The sequence below is a fragment of the Salmo trutta genome, chromosome 1, assembly GCF_901001165.1.
Source record: "Salmo trutta chromosome 1, fSalTru1.1, whole genome shotgun sequence".
Taxonomy (NCBI): Eukaryota; Metazoa; Chordata; class Actinopteri; order Salmoniformes; family Salmonidae; genus Salmo; species Salmo trutta.
Genome location: NC_042957.1, coordinates 19,156,766 through 19,178,328, shown reverse-complemented (window position 1 = coordinate 19,178,328; position 21,563 = coordinate 19,156,766). Strand labels below are relative to the sequence as shown.

General features: G+C 44.7%; 1 protein-coding gene across 3 annotated transcripts; it reads left to right on the top strand.

Annotated features, from left to right (window-relative positions):
• Positions 1-7: 7 nt before the first annotated feature.
• Positions 8-20,432, top strand: ak9 (adenylate kinase 9). 3 transcript variants are annotated; one of them, XM_029737806.1, is made up of 38 exons: positions 8-137; positions 367-494; positions 623-686; positions 787-839; positions 926-1,022; positions 1,183-1,295; positions 1,503-1,679; positions 1,784-1,906; positions 2,112-2,186; positions 2,420-2,521; positions 2,721-2,860; positions 2,984-3,306; positions 3,457-3,507; positions 3,602-3,643; positions 3,741-3,874; positions 4,007-4,157; positions 4,274-4,385; positions 4,506-4,591; positions 4,747-4,815; positions 4,963-5,157; positions 6,853-6,980; positions 7,892-8,095; positions 8,320-8,622; positions 8,734-8,852; positions 8,982-9,201; positions 9,432-9,500; positions 9,651-9,854; positions 10,362-10,580; positions 10,757-10,970; positions 11,887-12,088; positions 12,369-12,515; positions 12,780-12,997; positions 13,815-14,011; positions 14,183-14,352; positions 19,236-19,334; positions 19,444-19,546; positions 19,694-19,808; positions 20,012-20,432. In XM_029737806.1, exons 2-38 carry the CDS (start codon positions 402-404, stop codon positions 20,221-20,223), a joined length of 5,343 nt encoding a protein of 1,780 aa, XP_029593666.1. In that variant the 5' UTR covers positions 8-137; positions 367-401; the 3' UTR covers positions 20,224-20,432. The 3 variants fall into 3 exon arrangements, with proteins under 3 accessions (XP_029593666.1, XP_029593587.1, XP_029593742.1); XM_029737727.1 differs by having other exon boundaries at positions 8,731-8,852; XM_029737882.1 differs by lacking the exons at positions 19,694-19,808; positions 20,012-20,432 and having other exon boundaries at positions 8,731-8,852; positions 19,413-19,500.
• The last annotated feature ends 1,131 nt before the right edge of the window (positions 20,433-21,563 follow it).

Genomic DNA, 21,563 nt, shown 5'->3' with positions numbered 1-21,563 from the left:
TTTGTACGGGCTCGGGTTACTATGGTTACGCTCGCTCAACAAAGTTTAGGTATGAGAAAATTATATGGTTAACAGGTACATAACCATGGTTAACTTGTTTTGAGTACCTAATAAAACAGATGGCAAATGATTAAATGGTAAGTTAAATGGCATTTCAAATGTAGCTAGCTAGCTTATGTCGTTGCAGTATTTTGAAACCACTCACTTGCTAGGTAGTACTAGGGGTATTCAAAATTGTCTAAACTAACGTTAGCTAACAGGTTAGAGTTTGCCTGTGACAGTTAGTTACAACAACCTTTTCAGCTGTTTGTCAGCTGCTTGAAATGATAACATTCTTTCATGGCTGTTTGTCATTGCATATTTCAGAGAAAGTATCATCAAATGTTCTAGAAACCCCAGTCATGAACACTTATGTTGACAACCTCATTGAGGATGAAGCTGAGATTGAGCTTCTTCTTGCCAAACCGACCTGCTTCATCATTATTGGGAAGCCAGTGAGTTATCAATATGGTTCACACACACATGCACACACACACACACACACACACACACACACACACACACACACACACACACACACACACACATACACACTGACCTACTGTATTGTTATTCTATACAGGGGGTTGGCAAATCTACTCTTGCCACAAAATTAGCCCAGTCCTGGAAGTGTGTCTTGATTGATGGTAAATATTCCCTATCTATCTCAACCTGTTTTCCTGTTCCTAATATCATGCCCTGTTCTCTTTTTCTGTATCTGAACACATCTTTATACATTCATTTCAGACACAGAATTGCTCAACCAACACATCAATGATCAAAGAGCGCAAGGAGTAGAGGTGAGTTGCCACTGTGCAGCCTCAATTTGCTGTATAGTAGCAGATTTACATGAATGACTTTTCAACTACCCATCTTATGGTTTCAGCTTCTCGAGATTCTGAATGAAGGGAAAAGTATCTCAGAAGAGATGGTGGTCCAGCTGATTCTGGACAGGCTCAAGTCACCAGAGGTCGAGCACTACGGTAATTCAACAAATTTTGCTAGCCTAATCGACATTGCTTTCGTTGTTCCTTAATCCCTAACTACATTATACTCACTAGATTAAACACAGTGCTGCATGTTTTGTGTATGTTTGAAGTGTGTGCAGTTTCAGGAAAATGTCAGTATTGTGTTGTATGGCAGGTTATGTGCTGAGCTGCTTGCCCTCCATGTCAGAGGAGTACCTGAAGATACTGGAGCAGATTGAGTTCATCAAGAACCTGAGACTGGCGCCCGATTTCATCATAAACATCAAGGTTATCTTCTTCTCCCTTGAGTTAGTTTACTGTGCCTTTTGCTGAATGAACACTACACCTTTGTGTTTACTGTGCCTTGTGCTGTTATTTCACTACACCTTTGACCGTGAAATAACAGTAAAATCCTGAAACTGTCCTTGGCCTGAAGTATCCTCATTGCGTTGAACTTTTCTATCCACTTATTCTATTGAACTGTTCCATCCCCAGTGTGCGGACAGGGACCTGATCCACCGCCTGGCGGGCCAGAGGCAGCACCCCCAGACAGGCAGGGTGTTCCTCAGGGAGCAGTGGGACCCTGTGAAGAAAGAGACCACCAAGAAAAGGAATGAGACAGACGAGGATGAGGGGGAAGAGGAGGAAGGGGAGCTGGAGGAGGCAGAGGAGGTGCATGAACAGATTGATACTACCCTTATTGGAGATGTTGTTATACTCTATTCTATGTGATTTGTTTGTTTGTTTACTTAGTCGGTTGCTTATTTGTTGATCAGGTGGAGGAGCGCGAGCTGCAGAAGGACATGATTACCCAGCTGGTGCGAGCGCAGGAAAACTTCCCAGAGAACGCCTACCGCAGGGTTCTCCTGTACAAGGACACCATTCTCAGACCTCTAGAGGTGAGCGTACTGAGGCCTGAAGAGGACACACCTAAAATGGCTGCCAATTCCTGACAACAACTCCATTCACTTTGTTGACTCATCACCAAGTGTTCTATCTTGATCAGTGATAGAGATGTAGTGTATTACTAGATGGACACAGTTCTCTGTTCTGATTAACTGTCATGGCTACCGACATGCTGTTTGACATGCTGTTTGTTTCCAGGACTACATGGCAGACCATGCTTCCCTGCACCTGTTTGAGCTGGATGGGAATAAAAACCCTGAGGAACTGTTCATGGTGGGATCAGAGGGGGTTCTTGGAAAGAGGGGTTCCCGTTCTGAGGGAATAAGCAATGCAACCCTTAGCCCTCTGTCAATACATTAGTCACATTGAAAACCCTTGAGTTGGCTGCAGTTTCATTAGCCATTCTACAACTAACCACAGTGACTGTCCCTGTAGCTAAAGACTGACTTCTGTGTTTTAATTGCTGGTTGACGAGCTGGTTGTTTATGGTTTTGTCCATGGTGTAGTCAGTGCTCTTCCGTCTGGAGTCCATGGCAGTGAGGAGGGTTGCTGTCCCCCTTCGGCTGCTCCAGATCGACGAGGAAGAGCTGCCTGATGAGATTGACACGGTCAGACATGCTACTGCCTCTCGCTTATGCTTCTGTTTGTGTGGAAAACCCTAAACTCAGATCTATTATTGTAAGATTAGTCAATGGTCCTTGAGCAACAAGCAATGTAGCTAGCTAGCACAATGTTAACAGGTTATGGTAGCCCAATGCTCTGGGATAGTAACTGCCATTGACTGTCTGTGCTGATGTCCTCTCTCAGGAGGAGCTGTTGCGGACCATGTCCTCCTCTAAGACAGTGGCCCCTGGGTTCAGGTGGAGGAGGAGTCGTTGGTGTAGAGCCTGCCCTGTGGCCCTGAAGGAAGGCAAGATCATCAAGGGCAAACCCGAGTTCTCTGTGGGGTGAGTGAGTGAGTGAGTGAGTGAGTGAGTGAGTGAGTAGGTGAGTGAGAGTGTGTGTGCGTGTCTCTGTTGCTTGTGTCTACACATTCCAGCCAATAACTTTCCTTCCCCGCTCCCCTTCAGGTTCATGGACAAAATCTACATCCTGTCGTCCCAGGAGGCCTTGGGGAAGTTCATGCTGAACCCGCGGCGGTACCTCCTGCCCCCCATGCCGCGGCCGCCCTGCAAGGTGTCTGTGATCGGGCCTCCATGTGCAGGCAAGAGCACGCTGTGCGCCCTACTGGCCCAGCACTACGGCGCAGAGGTGGTGGACATGGAGGTCTTGATGAAGCCAGTCATCGCCAAGGTCAAACAGGACATGTTGGAGAAGGTCAAGAGAGACTCCACCCTCATGGCTATCGAGAGGGTAAAGGTCAAGATGGAACTGGACGCCACCCACGGGTCCAGTGAGTGATGGGATGATTATGATGATGATGATGATGATTGCATGGTGAAAAAGTGTATCAATCCTTTGCTCGGTTTCTTGTGTTGTCACCTGCAAAGCATTTATAGAATGAGCATTTAGTAAAATGTAATCAAATGTGGACTTCCTGCAGTAAACATGAGATCCAACATCAGTGAGGAGGAGTCTGATGACAATGATTCAGGTGAGTAAATCAGACTCTAACCAACAAACAGGTAAGTGCTGCCTAATAGACATACACATCTAGTCTAACTGGTGATTCTGATGTCATCCCACAGCAACATCCACAACCCACTCCTCGAGTGAACAGACTGAGGAAGGTGAGCAACACAACCATACACTCCCACTACGTGTCAGTTTCTCTGTTTGACTGTCTGCTGAGGTGTCGTTTTTGTTGCTGCTGCTGCTGGGATACAGTGATGATGGAGGTGACAGAGGAGCACCCAGATGTACAGGCCATCGTGGAGGAGGCTTTAAAGGAGGTGGAGCAGGTTGTCACCCCGCCCTCTCTGGACCTGTATGCAGAGGTGCTGGAGAATCACATCAGAGAGGTTTGTCTGAAGTCAAGTCAATTAATTACCGTGAAGATTAAATAGTTGAACGTGTGCACAGTATCCTTCCAAATTGAAAAAGCTATGCCTTGTGGAATGGCATTGATGTTCTCTATCAAATGAGTATTCCAGATTGAGATGGCCGATGCAGACTCAGAGATCAAGAGGGGGTGGGTGCTGGACAACTTTCCCAGGAACAGGTCCCAGTTGGCCACCATTCAGGATCTCCACGATGGGATCATGCCCGATATCCTGTTCTGCCTGAAAGACAACGATGGGGAAGGTGGGAGAAACTACAACTCACAACTACAAATACTACCATAGTAATGCCTTTGTATTGTTCATCTGAAGACTACCATATTTGTAGTTCTATACAAATGTAGAATATTTCTGTTGCAGGTAGGGTAGTATTGAAGAGGATGTATGAACAGAACAGGGAGGAGGTTGACAAGGTAATCAAGATGCTTGAAGAACAGCAGAAAAAGAAGGCCCAGGAGGCTCAAGATTCCTTGTGAGTAGAGCTAAAATGGAGGGGGAATGATGTGTTGGTCCTCTGCATTGTTGGAGCCAACATGGATGGTTGTGTTAGCCAGTTTCATCTTGCTGTATGTGTGTTTGTGACCTTCTGTAGAAACCGTATGCAGCAGGACCCAGAGGAGGATCCTAAGCCAACAGATCCTCAGGCCAAACTGGAGGCAGTGCAAGAGGAGGTGGAGGGTACTGTTCCATTTTAACTAAATGTTGTCATTCTCGATCTCGATCCGCAAAAACATGACTTACTGGTATGCTTCTCACATCATGTTGCCTTCTACGATCACAGCTTTTGTATACTCATATCTATCTTCAATGTATCCTCTTAATTTGCTTTGCAGAAGGCTCTGCCAAATCTGATGCAGACGATGCTGACAAAAGCCCACCTACCGTCAGCAAAAAAGGTGGAGGTAAGACTGAGCAATGACCATCTGAGCAATGTGAAAACATTTTTATTGTTTTGTTTTGTGATATGATGATGATGATTATTATATCTCTGATGTAAAGTGCCACCTGCCCCCATCCATCTCTCTCGCTCTCTCTCTTTCTTTCTTCAGAGGTGACTCTGCCTGCAGTGTGGAAGAGAGGCTATCCAGACGGTCCAGAGATGAACCCATTCAAGCTGCAGCTGAAGCAGTTTGTGATGGACTGGGAGAGCATGGAGTCCTCTATCACAGGCAGCTACAATGTACTGGAGACCTCTGGCAAGAGCCCTGAGGACCTGGTTCAGGAGATGGTCTTCCACATGGAGAGTGAGTTTTCGGCTTAGGGTGTTTGTGTAGGTGGAGGGGGTGGGGGTGTGGGGCTCAGGGTGTGTACATGTGTGTTTTTTGTGCTGGTAAAAGAGAGTATGTCAGGGTACTGAGAGTATGGCAGTGTTTGAGGTTGAGTGACTATACTGGCTTGGTCAAATAGTGTGGCAGAGGACAGAGTTATAAGGCACCTTCAGAATGTATTCATAGTCCTTGACTTATTTCACATTTTGTTGTGTTAGAGCCTGAATGCAAAATGAATTAAAAAGTATATATTCTCACCTATACGTCACATAGTTCTCACAATCACACAATACCCCATAATGACAAAGTGAAAACATGTTTTTAGACATTTTTGCAAATGTATTGAAAATTAAATATCTCATTTACGTAAGTATTCAAACCGCTGAGTCAATACTTTGTAGAAGCACCTTTGGCAGCGATTACAGCTGTGAGTCTTTCTGGGTAAGTATCTAATAGCTCTCCGCACCAGGATTGTGCAACATGTGCCCATTATGCTTCAAAATTCTTCAAGCTCAGTCAAATTGGTTGTTGATCATTGCTAGACAACCATTTTCAGGTATTGCCATAGTAGATTTAAGTCAAAACTGTAACTCATCCACTCAGGAACATTCACTGTCTTCTTGGTAAGCAACACCTGTGTAGATTTGGCCTTGTGTTTTAAGTTATTGTCCTGCTGAAAGTTGAATTCATCTCCCAGTGTCTGGTGGAAAGCAGACTAAACCAGGTTTCCTCAAGGATTTTTCCTGTGCTTAGCTCGATTCTGTTAATTTTTTATACTGAAATACTCCCCAGTCCTTAATTAATGTTTACAAGCATACCCATAACATGATGCAGTCACCACTATATGGAGAGTAGTACTCAGTAATGTGTTGTATAGGATTTGCCCCCCGAATATAACATTTTGTATTCAACACAAAAAGTTCATTGCTTTGCCACATGTTTTGCAGTTTTACTTTAGTGCCTTGTTGCAAACAGGATGAATGTTTTGGAATATTTGTATTCTGTACAGCCTTCCTTCTTTTCACTCTGTCAATTAGGTTAGTATTGTGGAATAGTTTCCTTCCTCTTCAGCAACTGAGTTAGGAAAGACACCTGCATCTTTGTAGTGACTGGCTGTATTGACACACCATCCAAAGTGTAATTAATAACCACCCTGCTCAAAGGAATATTCAAATGTCTGCTTTTTTATTTTTACCCATCTTCCAATAGGTGCCCTTCTTTGCAAAACATTGGAAAACCTCCCTGGTCCTTGTGGTTGAATCTGTGTTTGAAATTCACTGCTCGACTGAGGGACCTTACAGATAATTGTATGTGTGGGGTACAGAGATGAGGTAGTCATCTCTGTTAAACACTATTATTGCTCACAGAGTAAATCCATGCAACTTATTATGTGACTTGTTAAGCAAATGCTTACTCTTGAACTTATTTAGGTTTGCCATAACAAAGGGGTTGAATACTTATTGACTCAAAACATTTCAGCTTTTCAATTTTTATTAATTTGTAAACATTTCAAAAAACATAATTCCACTTTGACATTATGGGGTGTTGTGTGTAGGCCAGTAACAAAAAATATAGGCTGTAACACAACAAAATGTGGAAAAAATCAAGGGGGGTGAATACTTTCTGAAGGCACTTTAGGTACCTAATAACCTTGATGTGTGTTTTCCCAAGAGCCCTTTAAGTACGTGGGCTGGGAGCTGTCAGGAGTAGACCTGGATGAGGAGGAGGAGGATGCTCAGGCCTTGGCTGAGCTGGAGAAACCTGAGGAGGCAGAGGAAGAGGAGGAACAGGAGACAGACGTACGTCCTACATGGAGAAACCCACTAATGACGTATAGTAGTTGGCAATTTAGACCTTACACATTTCTTGTACACATTCTCCAATTAAATGCACTGTAGCTGAAAATACAATTGCTTCAGACTTCACAGTATAGGTATTCTAAATCAAATCAAATTTATTTATATAGCCCTTCTTACATCGGCTGATATCTCAAAGTGCTGTACAGAAACCCAGCCTAAAACCCCAAACAGCAAGCAATGCAGGTGTAGAAGCACGGTGGCTAGGAAAAACTCCCTAGAAAGGCCAAAACCTAGGAAGAAACCTAGAGGAACCAGGCTATGAGGGGTGGCCAGTCCTCTTCTGGCTGTGTCGGGTGGAGATTATAACAGTACATGGCCAAGATGTTCAAATGTTCATAAATGACCAGCATGGTCAAATAATAATAATCATAGTAGTTGTCGAGGGTGCAACAAGTCAGCAACACAAGAGTAAGTGTCAGTTGGCTTTTTCATAGCCGATCTTTGAGAGTATCTCTACCGCTCCTGCTGTCTCTAGAGAGTTGAAAACAGCAGATCTGGGACAGGTAGCACGTCCGGTGAACAGGTCAGGGTTTCAGCAGGTCTGGGACAGCAGGTCTGGGACAGGTAGCACGTCCGGTGAACAGGTCAGGGTTCCATAGCCGCAGGCAGAACAGTTGGAACTGGAGCAGCAGCACGGCCAGGTGAACTGGGGACAGCAAGGAGTCATCAAGCCAGGTAGTCCTGAGGCATGGTCCTAGGGCTCAGGTCCTCCGAGAGAGAGAAAGAAAGAGAGAATTAGAGAGAGCATATTCTAACCAAAAACATCCCGTCCATGTCTGTTTACCATCATCCCATACTGCTGTTTTTCTGTAACATTTTAACGACATACCCTCTCTCCCTCTTGTATCCAGGAGGAGGCAGTGTCTAAGAGGGTGATGGGGGACACCCAACACTTCTGTCCCGTGTCCCTGAAAGAGAACGGGGCACTGATCCCATGTCTGGATGAATATGCTGCCAAGTACAGAGAGAAAGCCTACTACTTCTCTAGTACTGAGGCCAGGGACCGCTTCTTACTGAGCCCCGAGACATACGTCTCACACACACAGCTATTGCAGGTAGGAGAGGAGGGAGGGAGGGAGGGAGGGAGGGAGAAACAGAGGGGAAGAGTGACAGAGAGAAACAGTGAGGAAGTAAGAGCTACTGGATAACTTGTTGAACAATTGAATCTATGAATGTCTGAAATGACCAAATAGCTAAGACAAGTGAATCCATGATAAAATAATGATTTCACTTGACCCCCATATTCTATCACTCTTCCTCCTCTTCGTCCCCATCCCAGGCTCCAGCTCTGAGAGTCTTCCTGCTGGGTACGAGGGGCTCTGATAAGACCACCCACGGGAAATGGCTGGCGGAGCAACTGGGGGTTTTTCACATCCAGTTCAGGGAGTGCCTGCAGGAGCTGATCCTGGGGAAGACCCAGGCCCGTGTGCCCTACTCTGATGAGGTGGAGCCCCCAGAGGAGCCCCCTGAGGACCTGGAAGCCCTTCTGCTGCAGGCACAGGGAGGGGCAGCAGTGCCCTCTATGGACGAGGAGGAAAAACACAGTGGGAAGGACAGCCCAGAGGAAGCCCCAGCAGCAGAGGTAAAGGATATGATACTGTCACATATCACAGTTGTTATGGTGCAGTATTGCAGCTTGCTCCCCAGGGATTGAATGGTGGGCTATCTGTGTTGCTGTGTATGTTGCTAGCAGGAGGTGGGGCTGAGTGACGAAGAGGAGGCAATTAAGTCCTATCTGTTTGATGGAGAGCCTCTGCCTCAGGAGATCATGGAGATGATGCTGCCACAGTTCTGGGACCAGGAGCCATACAAGTACCAAGACATTTCCCTAACACACACACACACACACACACACACACAGACTCATCTTGACACACAAGGCACTCTCGCCCACTGACTTCCCATCTTGACTGATTTGCTGCACCCCCCTCCCTACCCCAGATCGAAAGGGTTCATCCTGGAGGGTTTCCCCCAGAACCCTGAGGACGTGTCCTTCATGGTGGAGCGCCGGCTGTTCCCGGACGCAGCCGTGGTCATGACGGTGGACGTGAGAGATGTCGTGCGGCGCCTGCTGCCCCCCCGCCTAGCCAGCTGGAGAGAACGCCGTGACCGCAGGAGAGAACAGCTGAGACAAGTCAGGGAGCTACGCCACAAACTACGGGTGAGAGGAGAGCAGGGCAGATGGATGACTAGGGCTTCAGAACAGGGAGCCAAGTGGGGGAGAAGGTGGAGAAAGTAGAGAGGCTCAATGCTCAAGGCAGGTGTTAGAGGTCATGTTAACACACTCTCACTATTTTCCCCCCCTCCTCTCTATCCTTCTCCAAACCCCCTCCTCTCATATATATATATATATATATATCCCCCACCATCTATCTCTTTCTGTTGATGCAGGAGGAGGCCATCACCCGGAGGAGGGCTGAGCTCATGGCAGAGCATGCCTCAAAGCAACCAGCTGCAAAGGTAGTCCTTCTTTGTCACAAGCACAGATGCTGTGACTCTTTGAGGCTGATATGGGTCTATGCTATATTAGTTTGGGAAGAGTTTATGATTAGACACTGATAGGTAGGGACTGTCATCCACTGTTCCTTACAGTCTCTCTCTGTGTGCCAGGTGAAGGATGAGGAGGATGAGGAGGAGTTTGATGAGGAAGAGGAGGGGATGGAGGAGATCGAAGCCATGCTGATTGAGGAGTTTACTCTGGACGAGGAGGATGATGGGGAGGATGAGGAGACAGAAGCGGCTGCTGAGGAGAGGCTGGAGATGGAGATCGGGGAACGCTTCGAAACAGACGACGCCAACTTTACTAGGATGATGGTACAGAGACACACATACTGTCCAGCTATGAACAGGCCTTAATATAGTTTATAATAATAATAATAATAATACATTTGTAACCCAAAGTGCCATTAGAAATCCAATCACATTTTATTTGTCACATGCTTCGTAAACAACAGGTAAATGCTTACTTATGGGCCCTTCCCAACAATGCAGAGAGAAAATGTGAAAAATAATAACACAAGGAATAAATACACAATGAGTAACGATAACTTGGCTATATACACTGGGTAACAGTACTGAGTACAAAAGACAAGGTGTAATTTAGTTCAATTACAAAAGCATAAAAATAATAATAACTGTGACTTCATCTTATCAATTAGAGAAGGTTAGCCTCCATAACTGAAGACATACTTTTTCCTCCTCGCCTTCCATTTGTCACCCTGCACATTTTCTTTAAATAATTGTCTGACTCTCCCACAGACCCCCTCCCCCCCATCTTAGTATGTGATTATTTACTTGTATGTTTGTTTGTTTGTTGTTCAGGAACTCCTGGATGAAAACCAGATCCCTAAGCTGACCATCAACGGTGGCCGTAAGCCCAGGATCGTGCGCTACCAGCTGCTTCAGAAGGTTCAGCCTCTGGTGACCAACAGGGAGGCCCACTTCCACAAGTGCCAGCCCATCAGCTATACCCTGGCCCGCAAGCTGCTCTGCTACTCCTTCAAGTATAACAGCTTCTTCGGCTGCTGGGACCCAGTCAAGGTCAGTATAAACCGGGACATACCCACACTCTCTCTATTCAAATCCCAATCCATTTAATTCAGTGGATGTGGACTTCTTCATAGTGTGCTAAATGGTTTTTATCTTCTACTAACTTTCTGTTTATCCCTGTATGTTGTGATGTGACTGATAGCAGATCCCACGTGTTCCTCTTTTAGTACACAGAGGGAGACCTGATCCAGCCAGTGCAGGGTCCCCTGAACACATCCTACCCCGTGCTCTTCCACCAGTTCATCTACTTCTTCGCCTCCAAGGAGACGAGGAACACCTTCATCCTCAACCCCATCAAGTACCTGAAGCAGCCCAAACCCAACCCCTCCCTTCCCATCAAACTGGTCATCATCGGACCCCCCAAGTCAGGCAAAACCACAGGTCAGAGTTCACAACACATAGAGGCATATTACACAAGTTCTCATCCAGTGGTGGAAAAAGTAACCAATTGTTATCCTTGAGTAAAAGTTAAGATACCTTGATAGAAAATGACTAAAGTAAAAGGGAAAGTCACCCAGTAAAATACTACTTGAGTAAAAGTCTAAAATATTTGGTTTTAAATATACTTAAGTATCAAAAGTAAATGTAATTTCTAAAATAAACTTAAGTATCAAAAGTAAAAGTACAAATAATTTAAAATTCCTTATATTAAACAAACCTGACGGCATAATTTTCTAGTTTTTTATTTATTTATGTATAGCCAGGGGCATGCTCCAACACTCAGACATCATTTACAAATGAAGCATGTGTTTAGTGAGTCTGCCAGATCAGGGGCAGTAGGGATGACCAGGGATGTTCTTTTGATAACTGTGTGAATTAGGCAATTTTCCTATCCTGCTAAGCATTCAAAATGTAATGAGTACTTTTTGGTGTCAGGGAAAATATATGGAGTAAAAAGTACATCATTTTCTTTAGGAATGAAGTGAAGTAAAAATTGTAAAAAATATAAATAGTAAAGTACAGTACAGATACCCCAAAAAACGACTTAAGTACTACTTCAGTATTTTTACTTAAGTACTTTACACCACTGTTCTCATCACAAATTTAGCTCTGTTGTAAGTGAATGTAATTCACTTTTTGTAAGGATTGTTTGCAATATGTTTATTTGATTCCTAAACTCCTCCTCTATGAATGCACTAAAACTCACTTTACTGTAACTTGTCAAACAATGCATTAGGATTTGATTCTCTTCAACACCAACTTAGATTTAAGACCATCTCAGGCCAGTTCTGCCAATCCAGCTGTACATCAGCTCACCCAAACAGAGTACACACCCTTATCTATATGTGTTGTGCAGTGGCGAGGATGTTTGCCCATGAGTACAGCCTGACTCGTCTGTCCATTGGGGACGTGATGCGGACTGTGCTGGCCAGCCAGGGTAGGACAGAGCTGGCCATCCAGATGATGAAGCACCTCTCCCAGGGTCACACCTTGCCAGATGAATTGGCTATCCAGTGTCTGGAGGTAGCCCTCATGAGCCTGGTCTGCAGCACCAGAGGGTAAGGCCGCTAACCTTGGCTGAAATATAGAGGCAGTGTTCAATTTCCCCCTTTCTAATGTCTGGCTTCATTCTGAATGATGTCATAAAATGTTAAAAGTCAGTAAGTCCCAGTGAGATGGTAATTTGGTGATCCATGCAGACCAATCAAAAGCTGGAAAAAGGTTGTATTGAACAGACCAAAAGCAACATTTCATTGTATGCCAACCAGAAGGTTGACTAGGCTATTCATTCTATTTCCATGACATATTCTATTGACTGTATTTTCTTCCCTATCTCAGGTACGTGTTGGATGGCTTCCCTATGACGCGTGAGCAGGCTGATTTGATGGAGGCTCGAAGCATTATCCCAGTGCTTGTGGTGGAGCTGCAGCTGGACACCGTGGAGGTGCTAAAGAGAGGCCTCAGTGACAAGATGAAACCCAACAGGTCAGAGGGGTGGCACTAGATGGCCCTACCAGAGAGGACAAAACTGTTGTGTACTGTACATCCAGCTATATGCATCATTCTCAAATGAATGGGAAAGTTCGGCACATCCTGAAATTAATAAACTTTAACAGTGTCTATGCTTCCCATTCATTTAAGATTTAGGGCATGTAGCTGCATCTACGCAACAGATGACCTGGGACATGGATTCATCTTGTTATCATTTTGGCGTAAACTGTCACTTAATTATCCCCCCTCCCCTGGCAGGCCCCACCTGATGCATGACAGCCCCCAGATCCTGAACATCCGTAACTCTAATTTCAAGCGTGAGGTGGAGGCGGTGAGGCAGCACTACCAGCAGCAGTACCAGAACTGGGTCTCTGTGGATGGACACAAGTCCAAGTGGTGGGTCTGGAACAGAATCCTGGATGAGGCCCGCATGAGCATGAGACACATCCACACCTACCTGGAGAAAATACGCACCGGTAATATATGCAGTCTAGAGAGAAAATAGAAAAAAGCCTGTTCACTTTGGTAATTATGTTCCATAAATTATGCACGAAAAGCTTATTTCTTTCAAATTTTGTACACATATTTGTTTACATCCCTGTTAGTGAGCATTTTGCCTTTGCCAAGGTAAAAATCTACCTGACAGATGTGGCATATCAAGAAGCTGATTAAACAGCATGATCATTACACAGGTGCACCTTGTGCTGGGGACAATAAATGGCCACTCTAAAATGTGCAGTTTTGCCACACAACACAATGCCATAGAGTTTTGAGTGAGCATGAAATTGGCATGCTGACTGCAGGAATGTCCACCAGAGCTGTTGCCAGAGAATTGAATGTTAATTTATCTACCATGAGCCGCCTTCAAACTTGTTTTAGACAATTTGGCAGTATGTCCAATCGGCCTCACAACCACAGACCACGTGTATAGCGTTGTGTGGGTGAGCTGTTTGCTGATGTCAACGTTGTAAACAGAGTGGCCCATGGTGCCGGTAGCGTTATGGTATGGGCAGGCATAAGCTAAGGACAACAAACACAATTGATTTTATCAATGTTAGTTTGAATGCACATAATGACTGTGATGAGATCCTGAGGCCCATTGTGAGGCCCTTGTCTTTTAAGGTTTCTGTGCACCAACAGATGCATTTCTGTATTCCCAGTCATGTGAAATCCATAGATTATGGCCTAATACATTTATTTCCTCATATGGACTGTAACTCAGTAAAATCTTTGAAATAATTAATTTTTTTGTTCAGCAGCAATCTCATATGTCTTTGACCCTGGCCCCTACAGGCCATGCAGCTAGCATCGACAGGCTGTGCATCACACCAAAGGAGCTAAAGTCTCGGCTGGGTGAGTTTAGCTATTACTGCCCTGTCAGCCTCGCCCTCCATCTCCACCTGGTGGATTGTTCTCTCACTACATCTCTGGAGCTGGCAGCTGAGTTCAGGGGACACTATTACAAGATGTGCTCTCGGGAGTACCTGGAGGTGGGTCTCATACCTGGTGACAGTCATCAATGATTTGGTGACTTACCTGCATATAATGTGTGTAAAGTGCTCTTTGAGATCTGTTGTTAAAAGGTACAATGTATATTATTACATCACAGGAACTATTAACAGAGGTAAAATGATTTTGCCTTGTACCCCTATCTACAAAAGCTCTTCCTTGAGACTCCAGAACAGTTTGTGATCCCGGGCTGCCCCCACGCTCTCCCCCCTCCCCAAATGTTGCCCAAGAAGCTGACGGCCGGTCAGGTGAAGGCCAGGTTCCCCAAGCAGGTGGAGATGAAGGGCTACTGCCCAGTCACCTACCTGGATGGGAGGCAGAGGTACCCAACACACTGGCTTTACTCCTATCTATTCATTATAGTACCAGTCTTCTTCAATGCTGGCACAGGGGTGCATGGGTTCTCTGTAGGTCTCTGGGTTTTTAAAGAGGTCTCAAGTTTGGAATATGCCAGTAATTAGGTACAGTTGAAGTCGGAAGCTTCCATACACTTTAGCCAAATACATTTAAACTAAGTTTCTCACAATTCCTGACATTTAATCCTAGTACAAATTCCCTGTCTTAGGTCAGTTAGGATCACCACTTTATTTTAAGAATGTGAAATGTCAGAATAATTGTAGAGAGAATTATTTATTTCAGCTTTTATTTCTTTCATCACATTCCCAATGGGTCAGAAGTTTACATACACTCAATTAGTATTTGGTAGCATTGCCTTTAAATTGTTTAACTTGGACCAAACGTTTCAGGTAGCCTTCCACAAGCTTCCAAAAATAAGTTGGGTGAATTTTGGCCCATTCCTCCAGACAGAGCTGGTGTAACTGATTCAGGTGTGTAGGCCTCCTTGCTCACCTACGCTTTTTCAGTTCTGCCCACAAATCTTCTATGGGATTGAGGTCAGGGCTTTGTGATGGCCACTTCAATACCTTGACTTTGTTATCCTTAAGCCATTTTGCCACAACTTTGGAAGTATGCTTGGGGTCATTGTTCATTTGGAAGACCTATTTGCGACCAAGCTTTAACTTCCTGACTGATGTCTAGACATATTGCTTCAATATATCCACATAATTTTCCTACCTCATGATGCCATCTATTTTGTGAAGTGCACCAGTCCCTCCTGCAGCAAAGCACCTCCACAACATGATGCTGCCACCACCGTGCTTCACGGTTGGGATGGTGTTCTTCGGTTGGGAGGCTTGCAAGCCTCCCCCTTTTTCCTCCAAACATAACTATGGTCATTATGACCAAACAGTTCTATTTTTGTTTCAGACCAGAGGACATTTCTACAAAAAGTAGGATCTTTGTCCCCATGTGCAGTTGCAAACCGTAGTCTGGCTTTTTTATGGTGGTTTTGGAGCAGTGGTTTCTTCCTTGCTGAGCGGCCTTTCAGGTTGTCGATATCGTACTCGTTTTACTGTGGATATGGATACTTTTGTATCCGTTTCCTCCAGCATCTTCACAAGGTCCTTTGCTGTTGTTCTGGGATTGATTTGCACTTTTCACACCAAAGTACGTTCATCTCTAGGAGACAGAATGCGTCTCCTTCCTGAGCGGTGTGACGGCTGTGTGGACCCATGGTGTTTATACTTGCATACTATTGTTTGTACAGATGAACGTGGTACCTTCAGGCATTTGGAAATTGCTCCCAAGGATGAACCAGACTTGTGGAGGTCTACAATTTTTTTCTGAGGTCTTGGCTGATTTCTTTTGATTTTCCCATTATGTCAAGCAAAGAGGCACTCTTTGAAGGTAGGCCTTGAAATACATCCACATGTACACCTCCAATTGATTCAAATGATGTCAATTAGCCTATCAGAAGCTTCTAAAGCATGACATAATTTTCTGGAATTTTCCAAGCTGTTTAAAAGACACAGTCAACTTAGATGCCTCCTCCCTAAGTTTGTTTTATTCACTGCTTTAGCACACTCCGCCAACCTGGATGTCCTAGCCGTGTCTGAATCCTGGCTTAGGAAGGCCACCTAAAATCCTGAAATGTCTATCCCTAACTATAACATTTTCCGATTAGATAGAACTGCCAAAGGGGGAGGAGTTGCAATCTACTGCAGAGATAGTCTGCAGAGTTCTGTCATACTATTCAGGTCTGTGCCCAAACAATTCGAGCTTCTTCTTTTAAAAATCAACTTTTCCAGAAACAAGTCTCTCACCGTTGCCGCTTGTTATAGACCCCAGCTGTGCCCTGGACACCTTATGTGAATTGATTGCCACCATCTATCTTCAGAGTTCGTACTGTTAGGTGACCTAAACTGGGACTTGCTTAACACCCCGGCCGTCCTACAATCTAAACTAGATGCCCTCAATCTCACACAAATTATCAAGGAACCTAACAGGTACAACCCAAAATCCTTAACCATGGGCACCCTCTTAGATATCATCCTGACCAACTTGCCCTCTAAATACATCTCTGCTGTCTTCAACCAGGATCTCAGCGATCACTGCCTCATTGCCTGCGTGTGTAATGGGTCCGCGGTCAAACGACCACCCCTCATCACTGTCAAACGCTCCCTAAAACACTTCAGCGAGCAGGCCTTTCTAACCGACCTGGCCCAGGTATCCTGGAAGGATATTGACCTCATCCCGTCAGTAGAGGATGTCTGTTTGCTCTTTAAAAGTGCTTTCCTCTCCATCTTAAATAAGCATTCCCCATTCAAAAAAATGTAGAACTAAGAACAGCACTTGGTTTACTCCAGACTTGACTGCCCTTGACCAGCACAAAAACATCCTGTGGCGTTCTGCATTAACATCAAATAGCCCCCGCGATATGCAGCTCTTCAGGGAAGTCAGGAACCAATATACTCAATCAGTTAGGAAAGCTAAGGCTAGCTTTTTCAAACAGAAATTTGCTTCCTGTAGCACTAATTCCAAAACGTTTTGGGGCAATGTAAAGTCCATGGAGAATAAGAGCACCTCCTCCCAGCTGCCCACTGCACTGAGGACAGGAAACACTGTCACCACCTATAAATCTACGATAATCGATCATTTCAATAAGCATTTTTCCACAGCTGGCCATGCTTTCCACCTGCCTACCCCTACCCTGGCCAACACCTCAGCACCCCCTGCAGCAACTTGCCCAAACTCCCCCCGCTTCTCCTTCATCCAAATGAGAGTTGCAAAATCTTTATCCTACAAATCAGCCGGGCTAGACAATCTGGACCCTCTCTTTCTAAATTATCCGCAGAAATTGTTGCAACCCCTATTACTAGCTTATTCAACCTCTTTCTTATTGTCTAGATCCCCAAAGATTGGAAAGCTGCTGCGGTCATCCCCCTCTTCAAAGGGGAGACACCTTAGACCCAAACAATTATAGACCTATATCCATCCTGCCCTGCCTTTCTAAAATCTTCGAAATCCAAGTTAATAAACAGATCACGACCATTTCGAATCCCACCGTACCTTCTCCACTATGCAATCTGGTTTCTGAGCTAGTCATAGGTGCACCTCAGCCACGCTCAAGGTCCTAAACGATATCATAATCGCCATTGATAAAAGACAGTACTGTGCTGCCGTCTTCATCGACCTGGCCAAGGCTTTTGACTCTGTCAATCACCGTATTCTTATCGGCAGACTCAATAGCCTTGGCTTCTCAAATGACTGCCTCGCCTGGTTCACCAACTACTTCTCAGATAGAGTTCAGTGTATCAAATCGGAGGGCCTGTTGTCCGGACCTCTGGCAATCTCTATGGGGGTGCCACAGCGCTCAATTGTCAGGCCAACTCTTTTCTCTGTAAATTTCAATGATATCGCTCTTGCTGCTGGTGATTCTCTGATCCACCTCTACGCAGAAGACACCATTCTGTATACATCTGGCCCTTCTTTGGACACTGTGCTAACAAACCTCCAAACAAGCTTCAACGCCATACAACACTCCTTCCGTGGCCTTCAACTGCTTTTAAATGCTACAAAAACTAAGTGCATGCTCTTCAACCGATTGATGCCCGAACCCCAGTATCTCTTCTTGCACATCATCATCTTCACATATATCACTCCAGTATTAATACTAAATTGTAATTATTTTCGCCTCTATGGCCTATTTATTGCCTACCTCCCTAGTCTTCTACATTTGCACACACTGTACATAGATCTTTCTATTTTTCTTTTCTTTTGTGTTATTGACTGTACATTTGTTTATGTGTAACTCTGTTGTTGTTTTTGTCGCACTGCTTTGCTTTATCTGGCCTACCTGGTTAAATAAAGGTGAAATCAAATTTAAAAAAAATGTAAACTTCTGACCCACTGGAATTGTGATACAGTGAATTATAAGTGAAATAATCTTTCTGTAAACAATTGTTGGAAAAATTACTTGTGTCATGCACAAAGTAGATGTCCTAACCGACTTGCCAAAACTATAGTTCGTTAACAAGAAATTTGTGGAGTGGTTGAAAAATGAGTTTTAATGACTCCAACCTAAGTGTATGTAAACTTCCGACTTCAACTGTATATGTTAAGTTATTTAAATGTATAAGGCCATAGAAATGTAATTAAAAGTTTAACGGATTACATTTTTCGAAAAGTGAGGCGATTGAGCTAACAAAAAAAACAAAAAAAGTTGACCTTCTTCTTAATATACTATAGTGACCTTAGTTCAACACCCAACAACCTATTCAAGATATTTTAACCTCTTAGAGAGAATATAAGATGCATAGTTCAGCAATTTTCCTGATTTATTATAATAAAAATGTTTATGAGAAAAGCGAAGAGGGGAATTCGTTAAACATTTAAATACATTTGTTTGGCCTTAAGTATTTAAAAACTTGATCAGAGCAAACTTGCTCTCACGGACCTGTTGTGATTGTGTCATGGTTCTTCCTTGCACCAGAAGGCGGCAGAGACCGTCCTAGAGACTTTTATTGGATGATTGTGTCTCTGTTAAGAGGTGTTTTCTGTGGTCCTTTGCAAAAGCTTGAATTGTTTACCGTGTGCGTTTGTTTCCTGAGTTTGAGACTTAGTGTTTGTTTTTTCAAGTGTACTGTGATCCTGCGTCTACCGGTTCTCAGTAAAGTATTATGTTTATCCTTAACCACTGATTCCTCATCTGGTCTCTTCTCTGCACCTGGGTCCAAACTTACAACGTCACAGATTGATGCTCTCATCCTACCTCCCAGACAGGCTGCTTGCTATAGGCTCTCAGTTGATTCCGTTTCATGTTAGTGCCATTGAGATGTATTGATTTTAGTTTGAAACTCTCCTCAGGTATGAGGCCCTCGTTCGTGGAAGCGTGGAGTACTCTGTGGAATATCGGGAAAAAATCTACATTTTCGAGAACGAACAGAAACAGGACAGGTTTCTGAGGTCAGTAATAGACTGATGCAATGAACCTGGTGTGATCTCAAACTATCAATTTGAATATTGTAAGGTAACCCAAATCAGTTCTCTTCCAACTCCTTGCTCCTCCTCTCAGGTTACCTGAGACCTATTGGAACCAGAAGCTGCCCGACAAGCTGCCTCCTATGAGTGAGCCTGTGCAGCTCACCTCCCTGCCCATGCTAGGCTACATGGAACAGGTGAGACTGAGGCTCAAACACACCGGGAGGCACTCTGGATGTAATTACTGGAAGGACTTAATCTGAATAAAAATAGCTGAAGTGTGTTTACACTACAGTGCATGTGACATACTGTATGTTGACCAGAGGTTGTGTGTTCCATATCAGGGCGTGGCAAGATCTATCATTAAAGCTCTGACGGCCGTCGGTTGTCTCAAACCAAAGTTCCCCTACCTCAGTCCGAAGAGATCGGCACTCCATTATCTAGCCTTTTATTTAAAAGGTATGTAAAAATCCTTGAGATGAGCCTTAGGGCTCTTCACACACCCAAGTTTGTCATCACCATAATGTCACATGGTCCCTGGTCATGCTATCATTGCAGTGCATTGGTCTCGGATTATAATTTGACTCTGCATTATCTTGCTTGTCCATTCTTTCATCCTGTGCTCCCTCCCTATTCCCTCCATCCCTCTCTCCGTTCCTCAGCCTTCAACCCCAGGAACTCGGACTACATCCGCCAGAAGTACAAAAAGAAGCTGGCGTCATTTGAGGAGAATTGTGAGCTTATCTCCTACCTGGGCTCCACTATGACCAAGAAGTACAGAGCTCCTCAGGAGCAGCCCATAGACTTTGAATTTAAGCTGCACAGGTTTCTGGCCTTTGGAGAGTCCACAGGGGCTGCTGCTGGGGTGCTATAGTACCTCATGAATTGTGAAATATTGTTCACTGAAATGATGAGCCGGGTGCATTGTACTGTTGATATATCAAAGGATGACATTAGAATTGCAGTCCTTTTAAACTGCTATTAACATTTCTAAATGTTTCTTATTATTTAACCAAATGCATTTTGTTAGTTCACCATTTGTAAGTCATTGAGGTTTTCTTCGTACATATTAAAAACCCAGTGCAGTCAGAAATGTGATTTTCCTGTGATGTATATATTTCCACACTGTTGAAATAATATTGTGAAAATGATATTGCCCTTTTAGTGTAAGAGCTGTTTGAAAAGACTGCCTCAAATTTCAGCCTGTTTGGTGGGATGGAGCTTGGGCCTGCCTGGTAACATCATGAGGCTGTAAATGTGTGAAGAGGGCTTGCAGTTGCTTCACAAATCACCGCTTGGTGCGGTTGCTAGGTGATTTTTTTTTTTGAGGGGGGGGGTTAGAAGGGTTACTATATCCTACCTATCCTAGGTATTCCTTAAAGAGGTGGGGTTTCAGGTGTCTCCGGAAGGTGGTGATTGACTCCGCTGTCCTGGCGTCGTGAGGGAGCTTGTTCCACCATAGGGGTGCCAGAGCAGCGAACAGTTTTGACTGGGCTGAGCGGGAACTGTGCTTCCTCAGAGGTAGGGGGGCCAGCAGGTCAGAGGTGGATGAACGCAGTGCCCTTGTTTGGGTGTAGGGCCTGATCAGAGCCTGAAGGTACGGAGGTGCCGTTCCCCTCACAGCTCCGTAGGCAAGCACCATGGTCTTGTAGCGGATGCGAGCTTCAACTGGAAGCCAGTGGAGAGAGCGGAGGAGCGGGGTGACGTGAGAGAACTTGGGAAGGTTGAACACCAGACGGGCTGCGGCGTTCTGGATGAGTTGTAGGGGTTTAATGGCACAGGCCAGGTCTGTACCCAAACAATTTGAACTTCTACTTTTAAAAATCCATCTCTCTAAAAACAAGTCTCTCACCGTTGCCGCCTGCTATAGACCACCCTAGGCCCCCAGCTGTGCTCTGGACACCATATGTGAACTGATTGCCCCCCATCTATCTTCAGAGCTCGTGCTACTAGGTTACCTAAACTGGGACATGCTTAACACCCCAGCCATACTACAATCCAAGCTTGACGCCCTCAATCTCACCCAAATTATTAATGAACCCACCAGGTACCACCCCAAAGCCGTAAACACTGGCACCCTCATAGATATCATCCTAATCAACTTGCCCTCTAAATACACCTCTGTAAGCTGTTTTCAACCAAGATCTCAGCGATCACTGCCTCATTGCCTGCATGCGTAATGGATCAGCGGTCAAACGACCTCCACTCATCACT